We start from the raw sequence: 24,359 nt of genomic DNA, 5'->3' as shown, positions 1-24,359 counted from the left end.
CAGGTAATTCTACCAAGCATTAAGACTGAAAGCTCATTTTCACATCTCTTCCCATGGTTTGCTTGTATATTTGCAGAATTTGGATTGCCGTAAAAGAGGACGTAACATCTTAGAGCCAGCTTTTCTCATTCGATCAATAAAATATCCGAAGCCCAGAGTGCCTGTCCCCCCTCCTCCAGGTTACAAACAGGACTCTGCATCAGAGGTGGGATTAACATCCAGACTCTCAGCTCCCCCCAACACTCTGAACCATGCCTCACTGCCTCTGTGAATTCACGTTACATAGAAGCCAGAGCCATGTCCACGCAATGGAGTTTAGCTTTAGTTGATGTGTACACAAAGCAAAAGGCATTTACCTTTTTACATTTTTCTGGACAAATCTAAACACGATGGAAGGCTTTACATGGCAGATGGAGAGACAACAAAGCAAAGATGAATTTGGTTGGCATAAGCAATGATTCGGATCGGTACACCTACAACCTCCGTGAAATCCGATGGTTAAAGGAGTTAATCAGGTAAAACAAAACATAATTTTTTAAGCACACTGTGGACAGGTATATTCAAATGCTTACAAAAGGTGGGAAGAAGCTACGTTACGAACAATAAAAACTTTACAAATGACATTAGCCTTTCAACAATACATTATTTCAATAGTTTATTTTTGTTAAGATAGGGATATTTTCTCAGTAAATTCAAATAGTTAATTTTATAACAGTGAATGGATAAGCTAGAGCTAGAAAAGTTAACACCCAGCACTATCATTAAATTTCAGGTGGAAAAGTGGTTGATTGGAACTTCTCGTCTCTTTAGGAGCCAAACAGTGTCGAAAGAAACAAATTTTGAATAGAACTGTGTATCTGGTTCTTTCATATTTCAAATGTGAAAGTCCTCTGATAGAGAAAATTCCACGTTTCTGCACCTGTTTTGATGTCATTACAGTCAAAGGCAACATTTGGATCCTAGAATGCAGCTGGTCAAAACATCAGTGATGGAAATTTAAGAAACTGGCTTTTCCACTAACAGAAAACCAGTCATCAAACAAATTCAACATGATTATGGTGACTAAAGCAAAAACATCACGTGTAGTGGTGTCACAGCTCTTGCTTGGCACATATATTAATAAATTTTCAAATATCAAACAATATAACACCAAGATCTACTAAAACCAACTAGCACAGAAAGATTCCTAAAGCACTGTTAATTATGAACATCATAAAAACCGAATCCCATATGAATTCTGTAACCAAGCACACCCTCTGTGCTGCACAAGCCGGTCCGAGCACGTCTTTCTTCAGGAATTCTCCGGCATCTCAGAGCAAACTCGGGCCGAAGCCCCCAATTCCTTTCTGAATTCACTGCATCTTCTGAACAGGCCCTCACTTAGGGAGATGGACACACACACACTTCTCACAATTTTGAAAAAAATGGAAGGCCTTCGTACATGTCAGTTTTTAGTTTTATCCAATCGTTAATTTTCTGCAGAGTTGTTTTTTCTTGACTTAGTATTTTTGCAAGTTTTTTCATTTTTTCTTCGTTTCTTTCGATGTACTTCAACCCTTCCAGCTGCAGCTGATTGAGCTTTTCATTTCGGCTTTCGTCTAGAGGTATGTTTTCACACATCACAGGATTAAATCTAAAATAGGTGTCAGGAGGTAACAGACCATCAAGCATCACATGGACTTCTGTTAAAACAAAGAGAGAACAGGGTAGATGAGAAAATTGACTTACTCTGCAATGATCTAATTTTATCCTTATTTAAAATTATCTTCTTTTAAGGCAAATTACAAAGCCTTCCTTATTTCATCACTCCAGCCCATTAAAAGTAGGTTTAAGGAATCCATAATAACGAATCTAAGGAAATTCATCTCCCAAGATACTCCTTCCTGTAATTCTGCTACTTGCTCCTTTACGCTCTTGTCGCTGTTTTTGGTCATACTGTTAGCCACCGCTGAAATGCCTTTCCAACTTGTTTTGTTTTTAATGTTTATTTATTTTGTGTTGAGAGAGAGAGAGGGAGGGAGGGAGGGGCAGAGAGAGAGGAGAGAGAGAATCCCAAGCAGGCTCCACACTCTCAGCACAGAGTCAAAAGCGAGGCTCCATTTCACAAATCTTGAGATCATAACCCGGGCTGATATGAAGAGTCAGATGCTTAACTGACTGAGCCACCCAGGTGCCCCTCTTTTTGTTTTTAATTTTGGGTATCATCTTTATGGAGGTATAATCTATCTATGATAAAATTCACCAGTTTTAAGTATATAATTTGAGAAGTTTTGACAAAGGTATACCTTTGTGTCATCGCAACAATCAGGACATAAAACATTTCTATCACCCCCCAAAGTCCTTAATGCCTTTTTTTATAGTTCCTCCTCTCCTTACTCTTTGGCTCTTCTAGAATTTCATACAAATAGAATCAGAAATACATAGTTCTGTGTCTAGCTTCTTTTACATAGCAACACGCTTTGGAAATTCATCCCTGTCATAGTATGTATGTATCGATAGTTCCTTCCTTTTCACTGGTGAGTAGAATTCCATTGCACAGATATACACCACAGTTTGTTCTTTCCAGTTCTGGTTCTCTCCGGTTTTTAGCTAGTTGGAACAATCCTACAGTAAGAATTTACATATAAGTCTTCTTGTGGATATAGGATTCCATCTCTCTTGAGGGAATACTCTGGGATGAAATTGCTCCATCATATGGGAAAAGAGTGTTTATCTTTTTTTTTTTATATGAAGCACAGTAGACAATGTTACATGTTTACCTTTTTAAGAACTGCAACACCGTTTTCCAAATGGCCACAGCATTTTGCATTCCAACCATTAATATATCAGAGTTCCCACTGTTCACATCTGCCAAAACTTGGTATTGTCAGCCTTAATTTTAGCCATTCTAGAGAATGTGTGGTGGTATTTTGTGGTTTTACTTTTCATTTCTCTAATGACTAATGATGTGAAGTCTTGTATGTACTTTTTAGTCATCTGCGTATGTTCTTCTATAAAATGTTCAGATATTTTGTCCATTTTTTTCCGAATGTTTTCTTTTATACGTTATATTTATATATGTATATATGTATATATAGAATTCTCTATACAGTTTAGATCTGTTTATGTATTTGGTTCTGATAATGGATCAGATACATGTTTTGCTAATATTTTATTTCAGTCTACAGCCTATCTTTTCATTTTACTAAGACTGTCTTCTGAAGAGCAAAATCTGTAATTTGATAAAGTCTATTTTTTTTTTTTGGTTCATGTTTTTTGTGTCCTATCTAAACAATCTTTACCTAAACTAATGTCATTTAGATTTTCTCCAGGGTATTCTTCTAGAAGTTTTATAGTTTTAACTCTTATATTGAAATCTATGATCCATTTCAGATTAATTTTTGTATATGGTGTGAAGGGTCAAGGTTCACTTTTTTGACTACAGCTACCTAACTCTCCCTATACTATTGGTTAAAAAGACCATCCTTTCCCCATTTAGTTACCTTATTAAAAATCTTCTGAGCTTACATGTATGGATCAATTTCTGTACTATTATGTACCATTCATTGATCTAAAGGTCTAACCTTATGCAAATACACAGTCCTTTGCTTACTGGAGTTTTATGGTCTTGAGATCAGAGGGCAGAAGTCCTCCAACTTTGTTCTTTTTCAAAATTGTTTTGGCTCTTCTAAGTCCTTTGCACACCCATATAAATTTTACAGTCATCTTGTTAAATCTCCACCCCAGAAAAAGGCTGTCTGCGTTCTCATAGCAATTGCATGGTGTCTATAGATCTATTTATGGTGTGCCACTGAAACAACACTGAGATTTTCCAATTCATGAATACGGTATATCTACTGATTTACTCAGTACTTCTTTAATTTCTTCCAGTAATATAGTTTTTAGTGTTCAGGTCTTGCACATTATTTGTTAAATAATTCCTTCAGTGTTTAATATTCTCATGCTATTATAAATGACGTCTATCTTTGTATATATTTAATTTCAACTTCCAGTTGTGAGTATGCAGAAATATAATTGATTTTTACTGACCTTGTGTTCTCCAACTTGTTGATTCTAGGAGATTTTTAATAGATTCCTTGGGATTGTCAACATAGACCATGGTGTTATCTATAAATATTTACTTCACATCTAATCTATCTGCTTTTTATATCCTTTTATTGCCTTGTAGTACTGGAAAGGACCTCCAGGACAATGCCAACTGGAAGTGATGAGAGACATCTTACTCTGCTCCTGATCTTAAATAGAAAGTATTCAGTCTTTCACCATTAAATATAATGCTAGCTCTAAGTTTCTTGGGTTTTTTTTTTCATTCTTTATAAATGTCCTTTGTCAGGCTGAGGACGTTTCCTTCCGTTCCTAATTTACTATGAGTTTTTATCATGAATGGATGTCAAATTTTGTCAGAGTCTTTTCCACATCTATTGTAACTACCACAAATTTTTCATGTTTTAGTCTATTAATATGGTAAATTATATTGATGTTCTTAAATGTTAAACCAACTCTGTATTCTTGGGATGAATCCTACTTGGTTATGCTGTATTCTCCTTTTTACGTATTTCTGAATTCAATTTGTTAGAATATATTAAGAATTTCAGCATGAGAAAACTAATCAGGAATTGGTATTTTTATGTACTTTACAATTTTTTTTTTTTTTTTTTTTTTTTTTTTTTTGCCTGGTTTTGGAGTCAGGGTAATGCTGGCCTTATAGAATGAGTTGGGAAGTATTTACCCTTCTTCTAGTTCTTGCAAGTGTTTATGTAGATCTTGTCAGCTGCATCTTTTTCATTTCAGATAGTGTATTTTTCATCTCTAGAAGTTTGATTTGGGTCCCTTTTGTATCATTCATTACTCTCCTTATCATGTTCAAGTCTTCCTCCAGCCCACTATACATGTAAAGCCTGCTTTTAATACCTACTGTAATGTCCTTATCTGCTAATTGCCTATCTATCATCTGATTCATATCTAGGTCTGTTCTCATTGATTGGATTTGCTCTTCTTGGTGAAGGGTGTCTTTTCTTGGTTCATTGTATGTCTGGTAATTTACTGGATACCAAACACTGTGAATTTTTGGTTTTTTTCTGTACTGGAATTTATTCTATTCCTTTAACAGTGTTTGATTTTATTCTAACAATGGATGCTGTTAACTGGATTCAATTTGATCTTTTTGAGGATTGCTTTTAAGCAGTGTTAGAGTGGATCCAGAGCAGCCCTCAGTCTAGAACTAATCTGATGCCACTACAGAAACAATGCTCTTCTGAGAACCCCACTGCATGATCTCCTGTAACACAAGTTCCTTCTATTCTATTGATAAAAATCCCCAGCTATTCTGGGTCCTATGTGAGCTCCAAGAACTGTTCTGTCTAACCTTCCTGGTGGTTCTTCCCCTGCCTCGGGTAGTTTCCTCACAGGTATGCACCGATCAGTACTCAAGGGGACTCCCCTGTATGTCTGGAGCACTCTCTCTGTGAAGCTTCCTCCTGTTATATTTTGCCCCAAAATTCTAGTTTCCTTGGCCTCCATGAACTATAGTTCTGTATCCTGTTCTGCTTTTTCAGGTTCACCCCTCACTGTGCTGTAATCTAGAAATGCTTTTTAGGTAGCAAGCCGCACAACTGCAAAAATTACTTCATTTATTTTCCTTCTCTCAGGGATCACTGACCCATGACACCTCTAGAAGTTTGATTTGGGTCCCTTTTGTATCATTCATTTCAGACATCTAATGTCGGTTTGGTTCAGTTTGCTAATGGTTTAAGGTGAGAGGAAATGTATGGTTTCTATTATTTTATCATGGCCAGCAGTGGAAGTCTTAACCCTCTTTTAAAATGTCTAAACCCTATCCTATTATTAAGACCTGTATCTAGTCTAATTCACTTCTTTTTAAAAAAATTTGTTTAAATGTTTTATTTTTGAGAGAGGGCGAGTGGGGCAGGGGCCGACACAGAATCTGAAGCAGGTTCCAGGCTCTGAGCTGTCAGCACTGAGCCCAATACAGGGCCCAAACTTGTAAACCCTGCGATCATGACCTGAGCCGAAGTCGGACACTTAACTGACTGAGCCACCCAGGCGACCCTCGTCTAATTTACTTATTGTAATATCTCCACAATAACCTATTTTAGTTTTCTTAGTCCCCTTCTTAATTCATAGTTTTAATCATTTACAACTACTCACCATTTATTAATTGATAATACATTAGACTGAGCTAAATGGAATTGCATTTTTTTAAACCTGGAAATATTTTTATTAATAAATGTTTCACATACTTCTATAATACCTTGTTTTTCTTTTCTTTTTACCATTTTGTTTATTTTAATTTACATCCAAGTTAGTTAGCATATGGTGCAACAATGATTTCAGGAGTAGATTCCTTAGTGCCCCTTACCCATTTAGCCCATCCCCCCTCCCACAACCCCTCCAGGAACCCTCTGTTTGTTCTCCACATTTAAGAGTCTCTTATGTTTTTTCCCCCTCCCTGTTTTTGTATTATTTTTGCTTCCCTTGCCTTATGTTCATCTGTTTTGTATCTTAAGTCCTCATATGAGAGAAGTCATATGATATTTGTCTTTCTCTAATTTCGCTTAGCATAATACCCTCTAGTTCCATCCACGTAGTTGCAAATGGCAAGATTTCATTCTTTTTGATTGCTGAGTAATACTTCATTGTATACATATACCACATTTTCTTTATCCATTCATCCCTCGATGGACATTTGGGCTCTTTCCATACTTTGGCTCTTGTTGATAGTGCTGCTATAAGCATTGGGGCGCATGTGTCCCTTTGAAACAGCACACCTGTATCCCTTGGATAAACGCCTAGTAGTGAGTTGCTGGGTCGTAGGGTAGTTCTATTTTTAATTTTCTGAGGAACCTCCATACTGTTTCCAGAGTGGCTGCACCAGTTTGCATTCCCAGAAACTGCAGTTTTTATAGTTCAAGAACCATCTAGTACCAGCAATTACATACGTTTCACTCAATTTTTTCATTAACTAGAGTGTAAGCACACTAGAGTGGAAGCAGCATTACTTGTTTCTTGAAAATTCCAATTAGTCCATCACATGGTTTGCACCAGATACACAGAAATATTTTGAGACTGGCTGATTAGGGCTTCTTTTTCTCAGCAGATTATACAATCACAATATTGTATAGACCTAGATATATGCTTCTTGATAAGAATGGTGGTAATTTCAGAGTCTGATGAAAAATAGTAAGAAATTTTCTTTTACTATTTTTAAATCACAGATCAAGCACCATTCTGTTTTAACTTCTCACTTGTGTGTCCATAAAAATATGCCACACGTATCGCATCGCAGAAGCAGTCTCATGCCATCCTTAAGAAAGTTGTTTTATGCCACCACAGGCACTTATTTCAATGCAAACATTCGGAAGTTTAGTATTCCGGGTGTAAGTCAAATGCATTTGTGCTGTGATCGAATACAGTAAAAATGTAATGGGGGAAAAAAAAAGAGAGAAGAGAGTATTTTATTGATTTGATGACAAAATTTCAGATAGTGAAAAATCCAGTATATAAGCTTCTCTTGGGTTGTCATTAATAGATAAAAGTCCTTAGTGGGGAGTTTAAGATCCTCATGTAGGCTAATGACTTGACGATATGGAAAGAATGAGATTCAGAAGCAAGGTGCTGTTAAATGGTGACAATTCTTTTTAAGAACCGAATAACGGATTTATAAAAGACTTAAAATAAAATAGTAAAATAAGAAGATCTACACCTCAAGGCCAAAACTGGACACTCAACATATACTCATTGACTGCCTATTATGTGGTGGGCATTGCAGTCAACATAGTCAACTGGAGAAGTTTCCACCTTGTATTCTTGCAGGATAGAGAGACTATAAGCAACCACACAAGCAAATATGTAATCCACATCCACACAATGAGAGAATGCTCTAAGTTGGAAAAAAAGAGAGAGAGAAAGAAGCAGGGTAAAGAGGTTAGAATGACATGGTGAGGGGGTGGAAAGGAATCAGGAACAGTCTCTCCGAGGAAGTGACATCTGAGCAGAGACCTGAATGAAACAGGGAAGTGAATCAAGAATAAATGTGGGAGAAGACCTCACAGAGAGAGCACAGCAACTGTAGAGGTCCCGAGGCAAGAGACTTCCTAGCGAGTCTGAGGACAGCAAGAACTAAAGTGTGGCTGGACGACTTGACAGAGGGGGGCCATGCGAGGAGAGGGGGAGGGACGCAGCTCTTAAAGGACCTGGAATATTTCAGTGATTGAGGCTTTGGGATTTTGGTCTAAGTGTGATGGGAAGCCTAGAGGGTTCGGAGCAGGCTAAAGACAGGATTTAATTCACATTTTAAAAGTCTCCAACCAAACCTTTGTGCTAATCCTGCTTCAGATACTTCTCTAACTGTACCCAGGCAAAGGTAATACACCAGGGCCCAGGTGAAGAACAGTCTCTCTTCTGGGGTCACTGAGAAGAAATGAGTGAGGAGAAATGGAAACATAAGATTTGCTCCCCTACATTCGTGAGCCTCCCGTGTAGACACAACACACTCTTTTGTAGTCGGCAGCGGCATATGCTACCCCAAAGTGAACTTGAGACATTACGGTGCTTTAAGGTGGCAAACAGACTAACCTTCTGTATCCGTAGCACTGTTGATAACATTCGACAGCTTGGTTTTCAAGCTCGTGTACGTCACAGAGTTTCTCACATCACTCTCGTACCGCCCGGTGCCCAGAGACACGATGCACTCCAAGGGCACGTCCGGCCAAAGACATTTACACTCGTGCATGGCGAGCGCTGAGGGGTTATTCAGAAGCAAGCCTCCGTCCTGCAAAACAGGAGTCAAGAAAATATAGTGCAGAACTCTGAAAAGTGAAATTCCATTTTACAAACATGAAAACAAAAGCTGTATTTTAAACAGTTTGAAATTTACTCACAAGGAGAGTAGTGAACGGAACAAATTATTTAAAGACAAGAAGTTCCCTTAGAGTATTTATTTTGTATACCACAGCTTCAAAAAAGACCATGGGAAAATTCACTGGCCTTATCACACTTTCCCTTCCTATTATGAAAGTTCTTTTAACTTCTTCCTTGATCGCTTTGCATATTTTTCTCAAAACTACTAAAACGAACAGAATTACCTTTTAAAGGTAATTTAAAAGGTAATTTAAACAGAATTAACCTTTAAAGATATTATCCTTGTTCAGTGGTCACTATAGAGTCTACATAAAAACTAACAAAAAAATTGCGGTTCTACCAATCGATTAAAACTAGCTTTTTGTTCATAAGTCAAATAGAAACAAATTAATTCAACTAATTTCACTGCAACTCTGTGAACAATACAATTTCAAAGTATCACATTCATTAAAACACACATATCATCTAAACAAAGTAGGCAAACCTTGTAATGCTAAGCATTTATCAATCGTAACTATTATTTTGAAGAATTCAGAAGGAGGACTAAACATGCCAAAAAATACTGTAAAACTGTAGAATAAAAGTATATAGCCAGCCTTGCATTACTGGGATAAACCTCTCTTGGTATTAGTGTATCCCTTCAATCCTGAAAAACTATAAACTGTTGGAAAAGTTACTCCTTCTAATACGCCCATATCGCCCTCTCCGTAACTGTCTCCCATTAATTCCAGATAGTGCCACACAGATTTGGTCAGCTTCTAAGCCTACAGTTCAGTCATTCATGAATTATTTGCAGGTTTTTCATAACCCACATCCCCTTGCCTTTGTGCCTTTGGACATGCTATCTCACTCAGAACACTTTCTCCAGCCCCCTTCTTAGCTCAACTAACTCCCATTTACTCTTCAAAACATGGGCCAAGAGTAATCGATCCAGCAAGAACCTAAGTGAAATAATCCTAACATGTTGAGCTGAAAACAGTCCGTCTCTACTGGAAGATAAGAGACTGCCTAATTCTGTACTAGTACACTGAAAAAGAATTTTGAAAAAAATAGGTTTTCCTCAAGAATAGGAAGAGGAGATACAAGCTTAAATTGGCGTGTCCTAAGGCAGTACACACGTGAAATACAGGCACTGAGATTACAGTGACACAAATATTACGGGATAAAGATCTATAAAGAAGTAGTATTTTTCCTTAAGACCTGTATTTTCAGAATTCTTTTTCGTTTTTATTTTTTTTTTTTTGATGTTTTATTTATTTTTGAGAGAGAGAGCATGAGAGAGAGAGAGCAGGGGAGGGGCAGACAGAGAGGGAGACGCAGCTTTCAAAGCAGGCTCTAGGCTCTGAGCTGTCAGCACAGAGCCCAACGCAGCGCTCGAACCCAAGGACCGTGAGACCATGACCTGAGCCAAAGTCGGAGCCCCTCAAAATTCTTTTTTAGTGTACTACAGCAAAATTATGGCAAACTAGGATCTTAGGCAAATGAGCCACTTTGCATGGCTAAGTTCTCCTTAGGAAAGAGTGTGTGTACAGGGGTGTGCATTTAATAAAAACCCTTTCTGCAATAAGCCATATGCTTTTCAAAAAAGAATATAATGATGGTGCTTCAATTTTCTCTTGATGATTCAGAATTGTGGGGGAAAACACAGATCAGAAATATTGCTGCTTCTACTTCCTAGCTCTTTGGCAGAGGCATCACGACTTTTAAAAATAAGATGTGACTTGATAATTTCTAAAATTTTAGGATTAGGTACTACATTGAGTGTATAGGCTCAATGGCAACTTATTTTAGTACCGGCCCTAGAACTTCAAGAAGTGTTTGCCGACAGCCTTTCCCCCTGGGGAAATCTGCAAGTTTCTCACAAAGGTAAAAAGCAGTACATGCGGCGATCCAAGCTCCAGTGAGGTAGTGATTTGACTGTCTTTTTACAAAACTGGGGACTCAAAGGATCAGAGACTTCTGCTAAGTGGCTTCCTTTCCTTGTGGAAAATCACCTCCCCCACCTCCCCCACTGCCAACACTAGTGTTCTCTAGCTTCAAGGCCCCATTAAAAACATGCAGCATTTTGCCTTGGTAACGAAGTAACCAGTGTCACTAAAATTTCTCACGGACCACGAAAGAGAAACGCACCTTACCTTTTGTGAATTTATGTTCCGTTATCTTAGGGGGAGGGGGAGGATTTATTTCATAGATCACAGATAATGACAACTCTTCATTATTTTAAGCGTTGCCAAAACAACTTTTCAAAAACACGTATCTCAAGTAACACCCTGCGTCGGTGAGATTACTCTAGAAGGCAGCAGCACAGAAATGTCCCAGAGGTAACTGGCTCTTTAGTTATGGAACAGCCGACGCGAGCCTAACGGTCCTTTATTACGGCCCACGTCATTCATCCCCAGGGTGTAGCCTCAGGATTCCTCTGGGGTAACAGGCATACGCGGGGCTGTGTGGATTCGCAGAAAAACCGCTGGGTCACGTGTTTTCACTGCTCGTTTTGGTCTCCATTTCAGGATGGGTTGTTTGCTGCCACTTCGGATCTGATCTCGACTTTCCCCCGAGGCGCTCATCTCCATCACGCTCTAGCGTCATCTCTTCAAAAGAATGTGTTTTAGGTATCCACACGTGTTGACTTTCATGAGAAAAGGCTATTCTTTCAAAAGACATCTCCAGTCAACAGGGGCCCGTTTATTCGCAGGCCCACCACATTTCAGCTCTTTGGCTGTTTTCAGAAAGTCCCTTTGTGGCTGATAGAGGCTCGAGTTTGGACTGTCGCTGAAACCTACAGACTGCAGAAAGCTGGCCTGTGGACGGCCTCAGGTCTGGGACCCAAAAAAGGGGGAGACTGGGTTCTGTCATTTGTCACCTGACTGGCAGGAGGTGTCCTAAGGAGGGGGAAGCTTCCCTCCCTCATCTAGACTAAGGAAGAGGGACATGTGTGACTGAAGCACACACGCCAGCATCGTGCTTACCTTTATTACAGATCCCACAGGCCTAATTTTCAGCGTGCGTGTTAGGAACACAGTTAAGTCATTCCGAAATCCAAAACAGCATGGCAGAGAATACACACAAACGATGAGAATCTTAAACGGATCAAAGTGCCAGTTAAGACCGGGAGAAGTAAACCTTCTGTGCCACCGAGTACGCCGCCTCTGTTCATCCAGCAGAAACTCGGATGTCCGTCTACGCCACGCCAGGCCGAAAGGCGTGCCAGCCTCGAGTGTGCCGACCTGAAGCAGGTGAACCAACACTGTGTCTCCTGGAAATGATCACCGCAGAGGGTGGGATGGGTTTTACGGTTTTTAGAGCTACTAGGCTCACTTTCCTCAGACCCGATAGGGGCTAAATTCACATGTTATTCTAAACTCCAGCGTCTTTGCACCATTCAACATTGCCACTCAAGTCCCTGAGCTTGCTTGCCATGGACACAGTCTTTCACTCCTCCCGGACGTCTCCCACTGTGCTGTACGGAACTGCTCCACAGTTGAAACCGCCAAGGTCATCTCACCTTCTTCTGAAAGTGCTCCCTTTAACAGAAACGTGGCTCTTCCCCAATACTGTTTCCCAGGCAGCTGTTGATTCTTTCATATCTCCTATACTTTAGTGGTTAGGAGGACGGTGTCCTATTTATTCTTTAGTGTTCCTTCTAGACCATTATTAGTCTCAATCGACTTGGAAAATTCATGTGCTTTAACGGTTCTGCTATTCCCCCCAGCCACCACCACTGTTGTCACCTGTCACCTCCCCATTCAACAAACTGGTGAGCACCTGGTTCACAGGCTTCCTTACTATCCCATGTAGGAAGGGGTAGAGATTCTTTATCACACCCCACATGACTTCACAACTTTCTAACACCCTAGACTCTCACACGCTCAATCCTCTTATCTTCAAAATCCATTCTTCCATCTACTCTCCAAGGTCACACATTAGCTCTTGTTATCAAGATAGATGGAATCATATGGTATTCAGTGTTTTGAGTCTGGCTTCTTTCACCTAGAATAATGCTTCTGAGATTCATCTATGTCACTGCACATGTCCATAATGCATTCCTTTTTATTGCTGAGTTGTATTTAATTATTTGGATGTATCATAGTTTATCATTCACCAGTTGAAAGGAACTATTTTTAAATTTAGCTATCTTTAGGGTGCCTGGGTGGCTCGGTCGGTTGAGCATCTGACTCTTGATTTTGGCTCAGGTCATGATCCCAGGGTCGTGGGATCAAACCCCATATGAGGCTCTGTGCTGAGTGCAGAGCCTGCTTAAGATCTCTTTCTCCCTCTGTCCCTCTCCACTGCTCACACTCTTTCCCTCTCTAAAAGAATTTTTAAAAATTAGCTATCTTTATACATCTGTTGACAGTTTTACATCGGCAATTTGTACTGTTTAACTTTGTGAAAACCTACTAGGATTCCTTGAATGTAGGTAGCATTAATTATTTCGTAAAGGCTTCTCAAATATAAATTTTTTTTTCAACATTTATTTATTTTGGGGACAGAAAGAGACAGAGCATGAACGGGGGTGGGGCAGAGAGAGAGGGAGACACAGAATCGGAAACAGGCTCCAGGCTCTGAGCCATCAGCCTAGAGCCTGACGCGGGGCTCGAACTCACGGACCGCGAGATTGTGACCTGGCTGAAGTCGGACGCTTAACCGACTGCGCCACCCAGGCGCCCCACAAATATAAATTTTAAGACTTTCAACTTTTTCCTTTGTTTTCAATTAATAGGACATTAGAACAATACCTATCACATAACAGAGACATTTCAGAACAGAACATTTCACTTCTAATTCAGCAAGAAAGTTACCTCTTTTAAAACTTTTATTTTAAATTCTGGTTATACTGTCTGTAACTTCTAATCATCTCAGTATTTTAGATGGAATACTTCACTATTATAAAAGCCCATAAAGAAGGGTCATAAAAAACAAAAAGGGGAGAAAAGATAAGAAGGGGCAAGCAAGGTGTAGCAAAGATTGATAATAACAAAACCACTCCCAAAATAAAGAGCTGCCAGATTTCTAATGGTTTTAATAGTCATGCTTTAAATTCCCATTCCTTTACCTTTACCTATTTTCCATCAAATACATGCAGAAGTTAAGATTTTTGTGTTCACTCTAGTCCATGGAGAGGCACACCGTCCCTTGAGCCCTGTTATACTTAGCCCACTCCTGTCAAATGCCTCTTCTATCAGGAAGTCATCAGGCTAATGTTACGACTGTGGTATTTCCTTTAACCCTTCCATTCATTTAAGTATTCATATTTACAGTTATTTATTTATTGTGTATTTGCCAGGCCCACTGCTAGATGCTCACATAAAAAAGACTTAAAAAATGAACTGATTGCAGGGCGCCTGGGTGGCTCAGTTGGTTAAGCCTCCGACTTCGGCTCAAGTCATGATCTCAGCTCAGAGCCTGGAGCCTGCTTTAGATTCCGTGACTCCCTCTCTCTCTGCCCCCTCCCACACTCATGCGCGTGCGCGCACGCGCGCTTTCTCTCTCTCTCTAAAATAAACACAAATTTTAAAAAATGAACTGGTTGAATAATTTGCTACTTATCTCTCAGAGATACACGCAGGATTGTGTTTTAATAGCAGTACCTCATACATGCACTTAACAGCCTAAAATTTAAATACTTTTGATTGATTTTAATGTACATTTAATCATCTCAAATCATACGGAATCCCATCCAGGAAATAACCATTGCACAATGTGAATGTCTCCTAATCATCTCATCTCAGCTTATTCTTTTTTGAGTTAAAAAAAACTTTGTTTCTTATTCTGGTAAAATTCACCAAACATAAAATTGGTCCTTTTAAGCATTTTTAAGGTAACAATTCAGTGGCATTAATTACATTCAGAATGTTTTACAACCATCACCACTGTCTATTTCCAAAATGTTTTTATCACCCTCAAGAGAAACTCTAAAAGCATTAAGCTCTCCTTATTTCCCTCCCAATCCCATTTCTATCCTGCCCAACTACTCATTCTTTACCTCTCAACTGCAGTGGAAACGTCTTTGTAAAGCCAGTCCTGAAAGAATAAACCACTTCTTCTATGCTACTTCTTACCCCTGCACATATTTTCATTATCCTGTTATTATTTTCCTGTGCTTATATTCCCCTAGCTTGAGCTATTCGAGGGTAGAACCCAGGAAACGCAAGCAATAAACTGGCACTTATTAAAACCTTTAGGGTCTTCAAGGTTAACACAGTTTCTGGCACTGAGCAAGCAGTCACCACATTTTTGACCAGTTATACTGAAAATTAATAGTTGTGGCCTGGCGGAGGCACAATCTGCCAGGTGCCAGGCCGGTTCTTTCTGCTGAAGACACTATTTACCTGGAACATTTACATGAAATATCACAATCCCCTTTAGGTTAATGTATTCTGAGTTCTGGACATAACCTTTCACAACGTAAATTAGGCCTAAGACAAATAATATATGAAAATCTGTCATGAAAACCTTTAGAGCAAATGAATTTATCAGGGTCTTTCTCCAAAGGGAGAGAATTAATGATTCAATTCTGGAGGTGGAGATGGGAAAAGGTAAGAGAGAAGGGACATGCATATGTCCAAACTCATCAAACTGTACACATCAAATATGTTCACTTTGGGGTATATCAATTGTATACCAATAAAAGTTAAAAAGAGAGAGAAGGGATAATTTTATGTAAAACGCACTATTTCAAGATAGATATGATGCTACTTGGGCAGGGGGGAGAGAAATAATAGATTAGAAAACTACTCAAAAAGAATTCCTCTCACTTTATAATTTTCTAAGACATGTAATAAACCTTGTAAATATTACCATATTCTTTTCTTTATAGGCAAAGGCAAACGTAATCCATACATCTACCTACTCGCACCTCTTAATTATAGCACTGCTTTCAATAACTGCTCAAACAGAATGTTAGTCTATAATTTATACTCTACATGGCTCCAAAAGGATATGAAGTAATTTACATTAAAACATATGTCAGACATGACAGTTAAAAGAGATTTTAAAGATGAGTCTGGAAATAACTCAATTATTCAAAGAGCTCGGGATAAGAGGACTGTAATAAGTAAGCACCATATTTTAGTTTTAAACTTCGTAACAAGTTCTGAAGGGTTGGAAAGGAACTTCACTTGAATGTTTTCTTTGTTTAAACGATCAAGATCATTCACATCTTAGAATGTTCTAATCAATCTGTCACGGTGTCCTTTCAGTAGAAAAATATCCCATTTCTTCCTCATGTTTGGAAGAGAATAAGAAAAATATTCTTAACGATAGGGCTTGCTTAGAATCCAGATTTCATTAAAATATGATTAATTAGATGTGCAAATCTTCCGGAGTCAAGTCACTGATGTACATCCAAGTATATTCTCTGTACACGTGATTACATGCTTTACATACATTTTGTACAATAAGTTATTTTAATCTGTAGCTCAACCTAAATTCAAAGATTATGGTCATCAATACAAAAATGGCTAAGCATGAAAAGAAATATCACTAGTCTAAATGAAATGGAAAGAGAACCACTTGGATTACTTTGGTTTGTTATTATGTATTCTCCAGGACTGAATTAAACTTTAGAGCTACTTCCTCTCAGATGAAAAAAATAAAGAGAAAATGAGATAACTTCTTTGGAAGTTTGGAACACATGGTCTTGAAATGCAGTAACTTATCATTTGAGACTTCTACTAATATTTGGCATAACTGTGACTCTGTAGCATGACAATCATCTTAAAGTTATGTTATAAACCTTAAGTACTATGTTTTGAATACACGGTCTAAATTTATCTCCGTTTGTGACATGGTGAGAAGAATATGCAGAAATCATTGTTAGAACAGCAAGGTACATATTAAAGTAAGAATTTTGTTTTGACCAATAAGTCTTGAAACCAATGTCAGAAGGACTCTCCAGCTAGCACTTTCTGCCCTGAGTGGGTGGAAGAAAGAAGAAAGGCGAGCAGGGGAAGTGCCTTACATAATTCAACAATGACTGATTTGACAAAGTAAGAAACAGTCTGAAGTGGCTCCAAAGACAAAAGGAATCCTATGTTAAATTTGTGACTACAAAGATTGTGACACTACTTCTAGAAAGACAGGGGAAAATGGGATAGTTGACCATAACATTTTAAAATATGTGTAAGGTACTATAAAAATATAAGAGAAAATAAAACTGATAAAAGTATTTGTTATTATAACACTGACACATGTAAACTGAAATTATATAGTTGATGTGTAGTTCATATAGACAAACGATGTATGTAGGAGCTTCTGAATGACATCTGAAAATCTTTATCAAAATAGTTTTCCCCTCAACATTTATCCAAATACCAAATACATAGAGCACAACAAATACTTCACTGCTAGAGAGTAAAGTTAAGGTTAGTAGCTCTATGGAATGAGATTGACTTTAAGTGGGATATCATCTAAAAAATTAAGGATATATAAAACATATTTTGGTAGTATCAGCTGAAGAGTTTTCGTCACTTTTTTATCATTTAGTGTAAGTTAGGAGTTAAGATTTCCATGAATAATGGGAAAAACTTGACAGAGGAAAGATCCATGATACATAAATAAGTCTACATTACAGAAAAAGAATAAATTACCAGAAATAATAGTCAATGTTATATATCATTTAGCCATAAACTTCGAAACAGTGTAACTACAGACAGCTTCCTGATCCTGCCACTTGCTAGCTGTGATCCTACTCGTTAGTGAACATTTCTCAAGACTCCAATATCTCATCTGTAAAAGGGGAATAACTCCATCCACCTCATAGGCAGTGATAATTAAGTGACACAATGCATGCCAAGGACTATGTAAGTGTCCAGCACATAGCTAACTTATTATCATCTCCTTCAAAATATGTCCACCAAAACTGTCAAACAGATTGGGTTCCGCATGCCCAGGGACCATGTTCACTTTGAATTTTTATTTCATTTTATTATATTTGAATGTTTTCTTTTTAATTTTTATTACATTTGAAAAGCCACACATTTTTCCATCAATAAGTGATCATAATTAGTTTTGAATCACATTATGTAAAATACACACACACACACACAAAAATCTTTCCTAAAATGTGTTCTCAAGCCAGAAGGCCTGTTGATTTAAGGAAAACAAACAACAAATAAAAACATTCCGTGTGGCACATCTTTTACCACACGGAAACATGAAGAACAAATGTGACATTTGGTAAGTGCCGATTCTATAATCACGTGAACGTTTCAAAGGTAAGCCACGGTCAACTTACTTGGTGAAGATCGTTTCCCAGTGCGTACTCCGCAAAGTAGCCGGGCGCAGCAGACGAGGCTCTGATGGCCTGCCACATTTTGTACTGACAGCCTCCCAGGTAGTGAGAGTTGATGCCAGGGAAGTGACCATAGTTTCTGAACACAAAAGCCTTGGGCGTTATCCCTCTGTTCACTATGGTACTTACTGCAGCTACCTAGTAAATTAAAAAGTGAACAATACCCACTGTAAACAGTCGTATTGGGGATCTGTGAAAAATTAAGTATTATTTAGTAGTGTATGAACCACCTACAATTCTATCCATCAAGATAAACGTATAACATAAATATACGGGAACCAGATGTTTCTAACTAGGTAGTTCTTTACGGGAAAATAGATACAAGGACTGAGATAATTTTGAGAAATGTATTATAAGACAATAATAGTGAGGTCCTGTAGCTCAGGGGTTAGAGCCCAGGTCTTGTAAGACAAGAATAAGATATTTTGACTACATGATTTGATCAGCTATGTAAAAAGACATTAAGAAGACATAAACTTGCAAATCTTTGGATAATAATCAACACAGCAGTAATAGCAATGAACACAAACTACTTGAAGAAGAATAAATACATTATTTTCACAGTATTTACGGATTAGTCTGCTTCTGTTCTCTTTGAAGGCACTATGACTTTAGTAACTGAAACTAACACTATACAAACTCTCAGGGCTTTCTTATAGTTAATAACTGGTAGCTGGGTAATTTTTTATTGAAATAACTAACAATGACCATCTTGGGTCTCGGATTTCATTGATATCAGTTGAATTTATGTAAAATGTGTTGTACTTGTTAATGACTTATAATATAAACTGAAGAAGGTGAAAGGTATCGAGGAGGCCAAAGTTATTAGGATTCTGTGCCAAGCCCTGTCAGGGGCCTGTGTGCTTTGTTATTTTATAAACCAAACGGGATATCCCCAGATCCCACGAGTGATCTGAGTGTGTCTCTAGGCCACCGTGGGTAAGAGTCGTCATACACCAAAATCCAGGGGGGCCTATGGATTGGTCGATAGGCTGAATTAAGAATCATGTGGGAAACACGATAAACCCTTTTATCATGAGTGAATTACTTTTTGAGGTGGCTGAAGTCCCTTACACCTACTCTTTTATTTAAAGTTGGCGAGTCCTAAGACTTAAAAACAAACAAGCAGAAAGCTCTGAAGACATACAGGGGAACCAACGAGAGGTGTAGGGCACACCCGGGGGTCTTCTCCAAAAGAGCCGTGTTCGTCTCGTTATGACATGGCCTCCAAGGCCCGGCTGGTCTGATTCACCTGCCACTTCAGTCTCAACTTGCACGATGCCCTTGAATCCTCAGGCTCCAGCCTTCTGGAACTCTCAGTTCCTGCACTTCTCCATGCCTCCTCCCGCACAGGTCCTTCCCTTTGCCAGCAATGCTCCTACTCATCAGCCTCCACACTAAGATCTCAAACCTCATGTCCTTAGAATAGCCTTCCCTCGTGTCCCTGTAAATACATGCGTTCAGAGAACTGTTTTTGTTGTCCATAGCATTTATTTCAGGGAAACTGTATGTCATTTGTGTGATTACCTGATTAATGCCTACTTGCCCTACTGGACTATAAACTCCATGTCTGCATTTACTCACTAAGGTCTCCAAAGTGCCTAGCACAGTGTTGACACATTGGGCTTATAGTCAATATCTAAAGAATGAATGAGGGGGACCTGGTGGCTCAGTTGTTAAGCGTCCGACTCTCGATTTTGGCTCAGGTCATGATCTCAAGTTTCATGAGATCAAGCCCCGTGACAGCCTCTGGGCTGTGCTGCTTGGGATTCTCTCTCCCCCTCTCTCTCTCTGGCGTGCCCTCTCTCTCTCTCTCAGAAATAAATTTCAAAAAAGAAAAAGGTATGAACAAAATTTAAATAAGCAAGAGAAATAAAGAGAGCTGTATTTGATTTTTCATGGGTACAGATTATTATCCAAAGAATAAATACAAGCTGCAAGGGATTCTGAAATACATAAATCCTATTCCTTCTTCAAATAACAAGTATTATTAAAGAACATGGAACTCAAGCAATACTCAGACCACTGGGTTTCAAACAAAACAAATAAAAAGAGCAGCCACACTGAGACATATCCTAGTGGCATTAACACTTTTAAAATTTAAGTTCCATTCGTATGTTAACCTGTATCTACAGGCATATAAAATTTCTTTTAAAAATCTTAGAGGAGGAAATGCCAGACTTTCTTAAATCACTAGATTTGATTAACCTTATGATAAAATAATTCTTCCTTATTTTTAGTCCTAGTCTTTCATGTTCTTAAACTTCTGTTGTACTCTTACTGGATATAGAAGAGGTCTATCGGGGTGCCTGGGTGGCTCAGTTGGTTAAGCATCTGACTTTGGGTCAGGTCATGATCTCATGGTCTGTGGGGTTCGAGCCTCATGTTGGGCCCTGTGCTAACAGCCCAGAGCCTGGAACCTGCTTCGGATACTGCGTCTCCCCCTCTCTCTGTTCCTCCCCTGCTCACGCTCTGTCTCCCTCTCAAAAATAAGTAAACATTAAAAAAAATTTTGTTTAGAAGAGGTCTAATGAACACATCCTGTATCTTCACAGAATGGCCCAAGATGTAAGAAATTAATATAATCTATTAAAAGAGGTTCCTAAGAAATGTTTCCCTTAATAAAGAAAGGGCCTCCAGAATAAGTGCTTTCAACCTGACCTTGAATTCCAAATTGGTATTATATTTAAGACTCTAAACTTACCTTAGGACACGTAGGGTTTCTTGCTGTTTCAATCATTAGTGAGGATCCCATTCTATCCCTTTATAAAGGAGAAAATTAAATTATATCAAAATGATTTTATCTCCTAACATCAAGGAACATACAATATGAAAACACTGTTTGCTCAGGGCTTTGTCAAAGTACTATGAGCGACAAACAAGAAATATAAAAATAAGAAATATAATAAATTAGGCACCTCTAGGTGCCTTATAGTACAATTAGTGCACACAAAACAATATATAGTTATTTGTTAAGCTCTGATTTCAACTGCTGGTATCTATAGTATGGGGAGGAATCAGCCCAGGCTGCAAGGAGGGGTGGCTGGAGAAGGGCAGCAGGGGATGGCAAGGAAACACATCCAATGCCAGGATGTGGAAGGGGTAAAGGCACGGAGGCAGAATAAACCTGTTGTCTTCAGGGTCCTCCTGACAATATAGAGGAACTGTGCTGAGATAAAGCTGCCTACGTATATAGCGTAGTTACAGAGTGATCCAAAAACCAGAGCAGAGCATTTAGACTTTAAACCTGTTTTAGCAATACAGAGCCAAAGTCACTCCTAAAAAATGCTTTGGAAATCATCTGAGTTGGCACCTGAATTACCGCAACATTACAGCTATTGTCCTTGGGCAACAATTCCCACAATTCCATTATAAGGGAGTTTTATTTCAGAGCACATTTTTTCCCTGGCTTAAAAATAGGTAATTTTCCCCTCTATTGAATACAAGGACTATGTTCTCTGCCAACTTGCCTCAAAAAGAAAAAACATGTTTCTGATGACATTTTTTTCCAAACAATATTCATGATTTTCAAATACAGTATTAGTGAATTTCACATGTAGGTAGTATGCACAAATTAGGTGGTGATCTACCCTGTATAATCTTTTATAAATATTGATGTAAAATACTTTCTAAAGCGGACAAGATCTTTGTCTTTCCGAACCTGATCTATAGGTTTCATCTGCATGAAGACCAATTCAATTGTATTCTTCTAATAATCTTTTCACAGAAATCTTGCTGTAAAATTGGGACAGAGATCCTGGGAACATGCTGCTTTTACAGTTTAAGCAAAGTTCACATTTGTTTTTTTGTTTGTTTTTTTTTTTTGAACCTTGATTTTATAAACAGAGGTAATATGCTTTAGTGAAGTTATGAACATAAATTCAAAAAGAAAGTCAGGAACACTAATTGCTTATTTCAGATGGATGTGAAAATACAAAAAAAAAAAAAAAGTCACCATTCGTAGATTCTACTGATGGTATAATTGAAGTGTCCCTAAAATAACACAAAATGATCTCAGAAAAAAAAAAAAGCAGAAATATGCTTTCAGTAAATAAGAGAAACAAAAGACAAAAAAAAAAAAAAAAAAAAAAAAAAAAGCCAGAGAGCAGATGTGATAGGTAACAATAATGGCCCCCCAGTGAATGGTACTTCTTGATGTCCATATCCTCGTATACAGTCCCTTCCCAGAGACCTTAGGTTTCAGTGGCTGTGGTCAAGGGGACATCAGCAAACATGCCATTAAAGTGAGGCTTGATAAGTATTCATGCACTGGGGCTTGCCCTTTTGAAACTCAGACCACTCTAATGGGATGAAGTCCAGAATGAGAGTGACCGCGTAGAGAGAGACCGGCACGGGAGCCATCTCAGCCGTGGTGTGAGTGGGAGTGAGTTCAGTCAGGCAAGAACAGAAGAAATGACCACACCACAGAATCAGGTTGTTTTAAACCACCATGTTTTGGGGCACCTGGGTGGCTCAGTCAGTTAGACATCCTACTTTGGCTCAGGTCATGATCTCTTGGCTTGTTAGCTCGAGCTCTGTGTCAGGCTCTGTGCTGACAGCTCAGAGCCTGGAGCCTGCTTCGGATTGTGTCTCCCTCTCTCTCTCTCTGCCCCTCCACTGCTTGCACTCTGTTTCTCTCTCTCTCTCTCTCAAAACTAAACATTAAAAAAAATTTTTTTTAAATAAGTCATTAAGTTTTGGAGTGGTATGCTTTGCAGCACAAGCCAAGTGAAAAAGTAGGGAAAGAAAAAAACAACTAATCACACTTAGAAAGGTCATTAATGCTGTGATTAAAAATAAGGAAGGCTTTGAAGAACCTTCACTGAAATAGCAATAAGCAAATATATGAAGATACCCTAACGAGTAACAAAAGGAAAAAACACTTCATAACAGAAAAAACTGGCTTACAGTCTATTTTATAGTCTTATTATATAGATATGCATACTGAAGCACTGTTCATAATCACAATAAATTAAGAACATAAATATCCTAAACGTAAATGGTTCAGAAAATATGGTACCATCACACTGTGGAGCATAGTCTTTAAAAATTTGTCAAGAGATTTTCACAAAGTTGGAAATAGGGAAAGGATATAAAATTGAAACTACAATATAATCTCTGCTATATAAAATACGTATGAGAATGTATACAGTGTAGAAAAAAAGACTAGAGGAAAATATAAGGTCCACAGCTCTGAATGGTATTGTGGGTGATTTTAAAGCTTTCAATTTTATGCTTATATTTTTGGAAAAGTGAGTATAAAGCCTTTGTAGTACCCTGGAAAAAATGTTTAAAAATTATTAATGTTTTAGAAGAATATTTGTTAATGACTTGAGAAAGACTAATATGTTAAGTAAAAACAAGGTGCAAACATGTCAATCTATAAGATGGTCTCAATTCTTAGAAAGAATTGAAACTTCTACATGCAAATCTCACACATGAACTCAAAAAAAACGGTGACTGGAATTACACACCAAAATAGTAACAGTGGTCATCTCTAATTAACTGGTACCAATAATTTAATATTCTTTTTTAATTATGTGCACATGTTATTTATATAATCAAACATTAAAAAATAATTCTAACTTACTTAAGAATATTTTCCCAGGTTTGACTGTCATAAAATGCATGGCTCCAACTCATTTTGACTGTTCCAACAATGACATTTTGTGAAAACACATCAGATCCTAATTTTCGGTACAGTTCTTCACATTCATCCAAGGGCATATGAAACAATCCCAACATGAATGCTAATATAGCACCTGGAAGAAAGAATGCTTGCTTTTTCCGACATTGACATTACAGTACTTATAAGACTTCCCAACTCACAGATTTGGTTAAAATTCTAGCTCCAACACTCCCTGTGTCACCTGGGACAAACTACTTAACCTGCCAGAGCCCTGATTTCTTCATCTACAAAATAAAGATAACTAAAAAATGTATAATAACTAAAGATGATAACTAAAAAATAAAAAAATTAAAAATGTATACATGTTTTTATATCAGGATTAACACAGGTAAAGGTCTTTACCCGGCCTCAGTAAGGACTAAATGTCAACCAATGATGAGGAGGATCAATTTTAAAATATAAAAAATGGTTGTTTTGCATTAAATCAAATAACACACAATTAAGTTGTGGTCGATGATGTTCTTTCTAACCTTCATAGATTCCTTAAAACTTAAC

The 24,359-nt window shown here is 38.1% G+C and overlaps 1 protein-coding gene across 4 annotated transcripts in view; it reads right to left on the bottom strand.

Moving 5' to 3' along the window:
- Window positions 1-300: 300 nt before the first annotated feature.
- Window positions 301-24,359, bottom strand: part of PNPLA8 (patatin like phospholipase domain containing 8) — a 46,418-nt gene continuing 22,359 nt past the window's right edge. For 2 of the 4 annotated variants that reach the window (XM_045052218.1, XM_011280305.3), the window contains exons 6-10: window positions 23,766-23,937; window positions 20,880-20,937; window positions 18,119-18,313; window positions 8,596-8,791; window positions 301-1,682 (exon numbers count right to left, since the gene is read on the bottom strand). In XM_045052218.1, coding sequence (XP_044908153.1) covers window positions 1,408-1,682; window positions 8,596-8,791; window positions 18,119-18,313; window positions 20,880-20,937; window positions 23,766-23,937 — 896 coding nt within the window. In that variant the 3' untranslated portion in view covers window positions 301-1,407. Of the gene's footprint in view, window positions 1,683-6,804; window positions 7,418-8,595; window positions 8,792-10,266; window positions 12,108-18,118; window positions 18,314-20,879; window positions 20,938-23,765; window positions 23,938-24,359 lie in introns of those variants that run through there. The other 2 variants (XM_011280306.3, XM_045052217.1) reach the window with 2 other exon arrangements.

The sequence above is a fragment of the Felis catus genome, chromosome A2 (assembly GCF_018350175.1).
Source record: "Felis catus isolate Fca126 chromosome A2, F.catus_Fca126_mat1.0, whole genome shotgun sequence".
Classification (NCBI taxonomy): domain Eukaryota; kingdom Metazoa; phylum Chordata; class Mammalia; order Carnivora; family Felidae; genus Felis; species Felis catus.
This window is presented reverse-complemented; position numbering and strand designations above follow the sequence as displayed.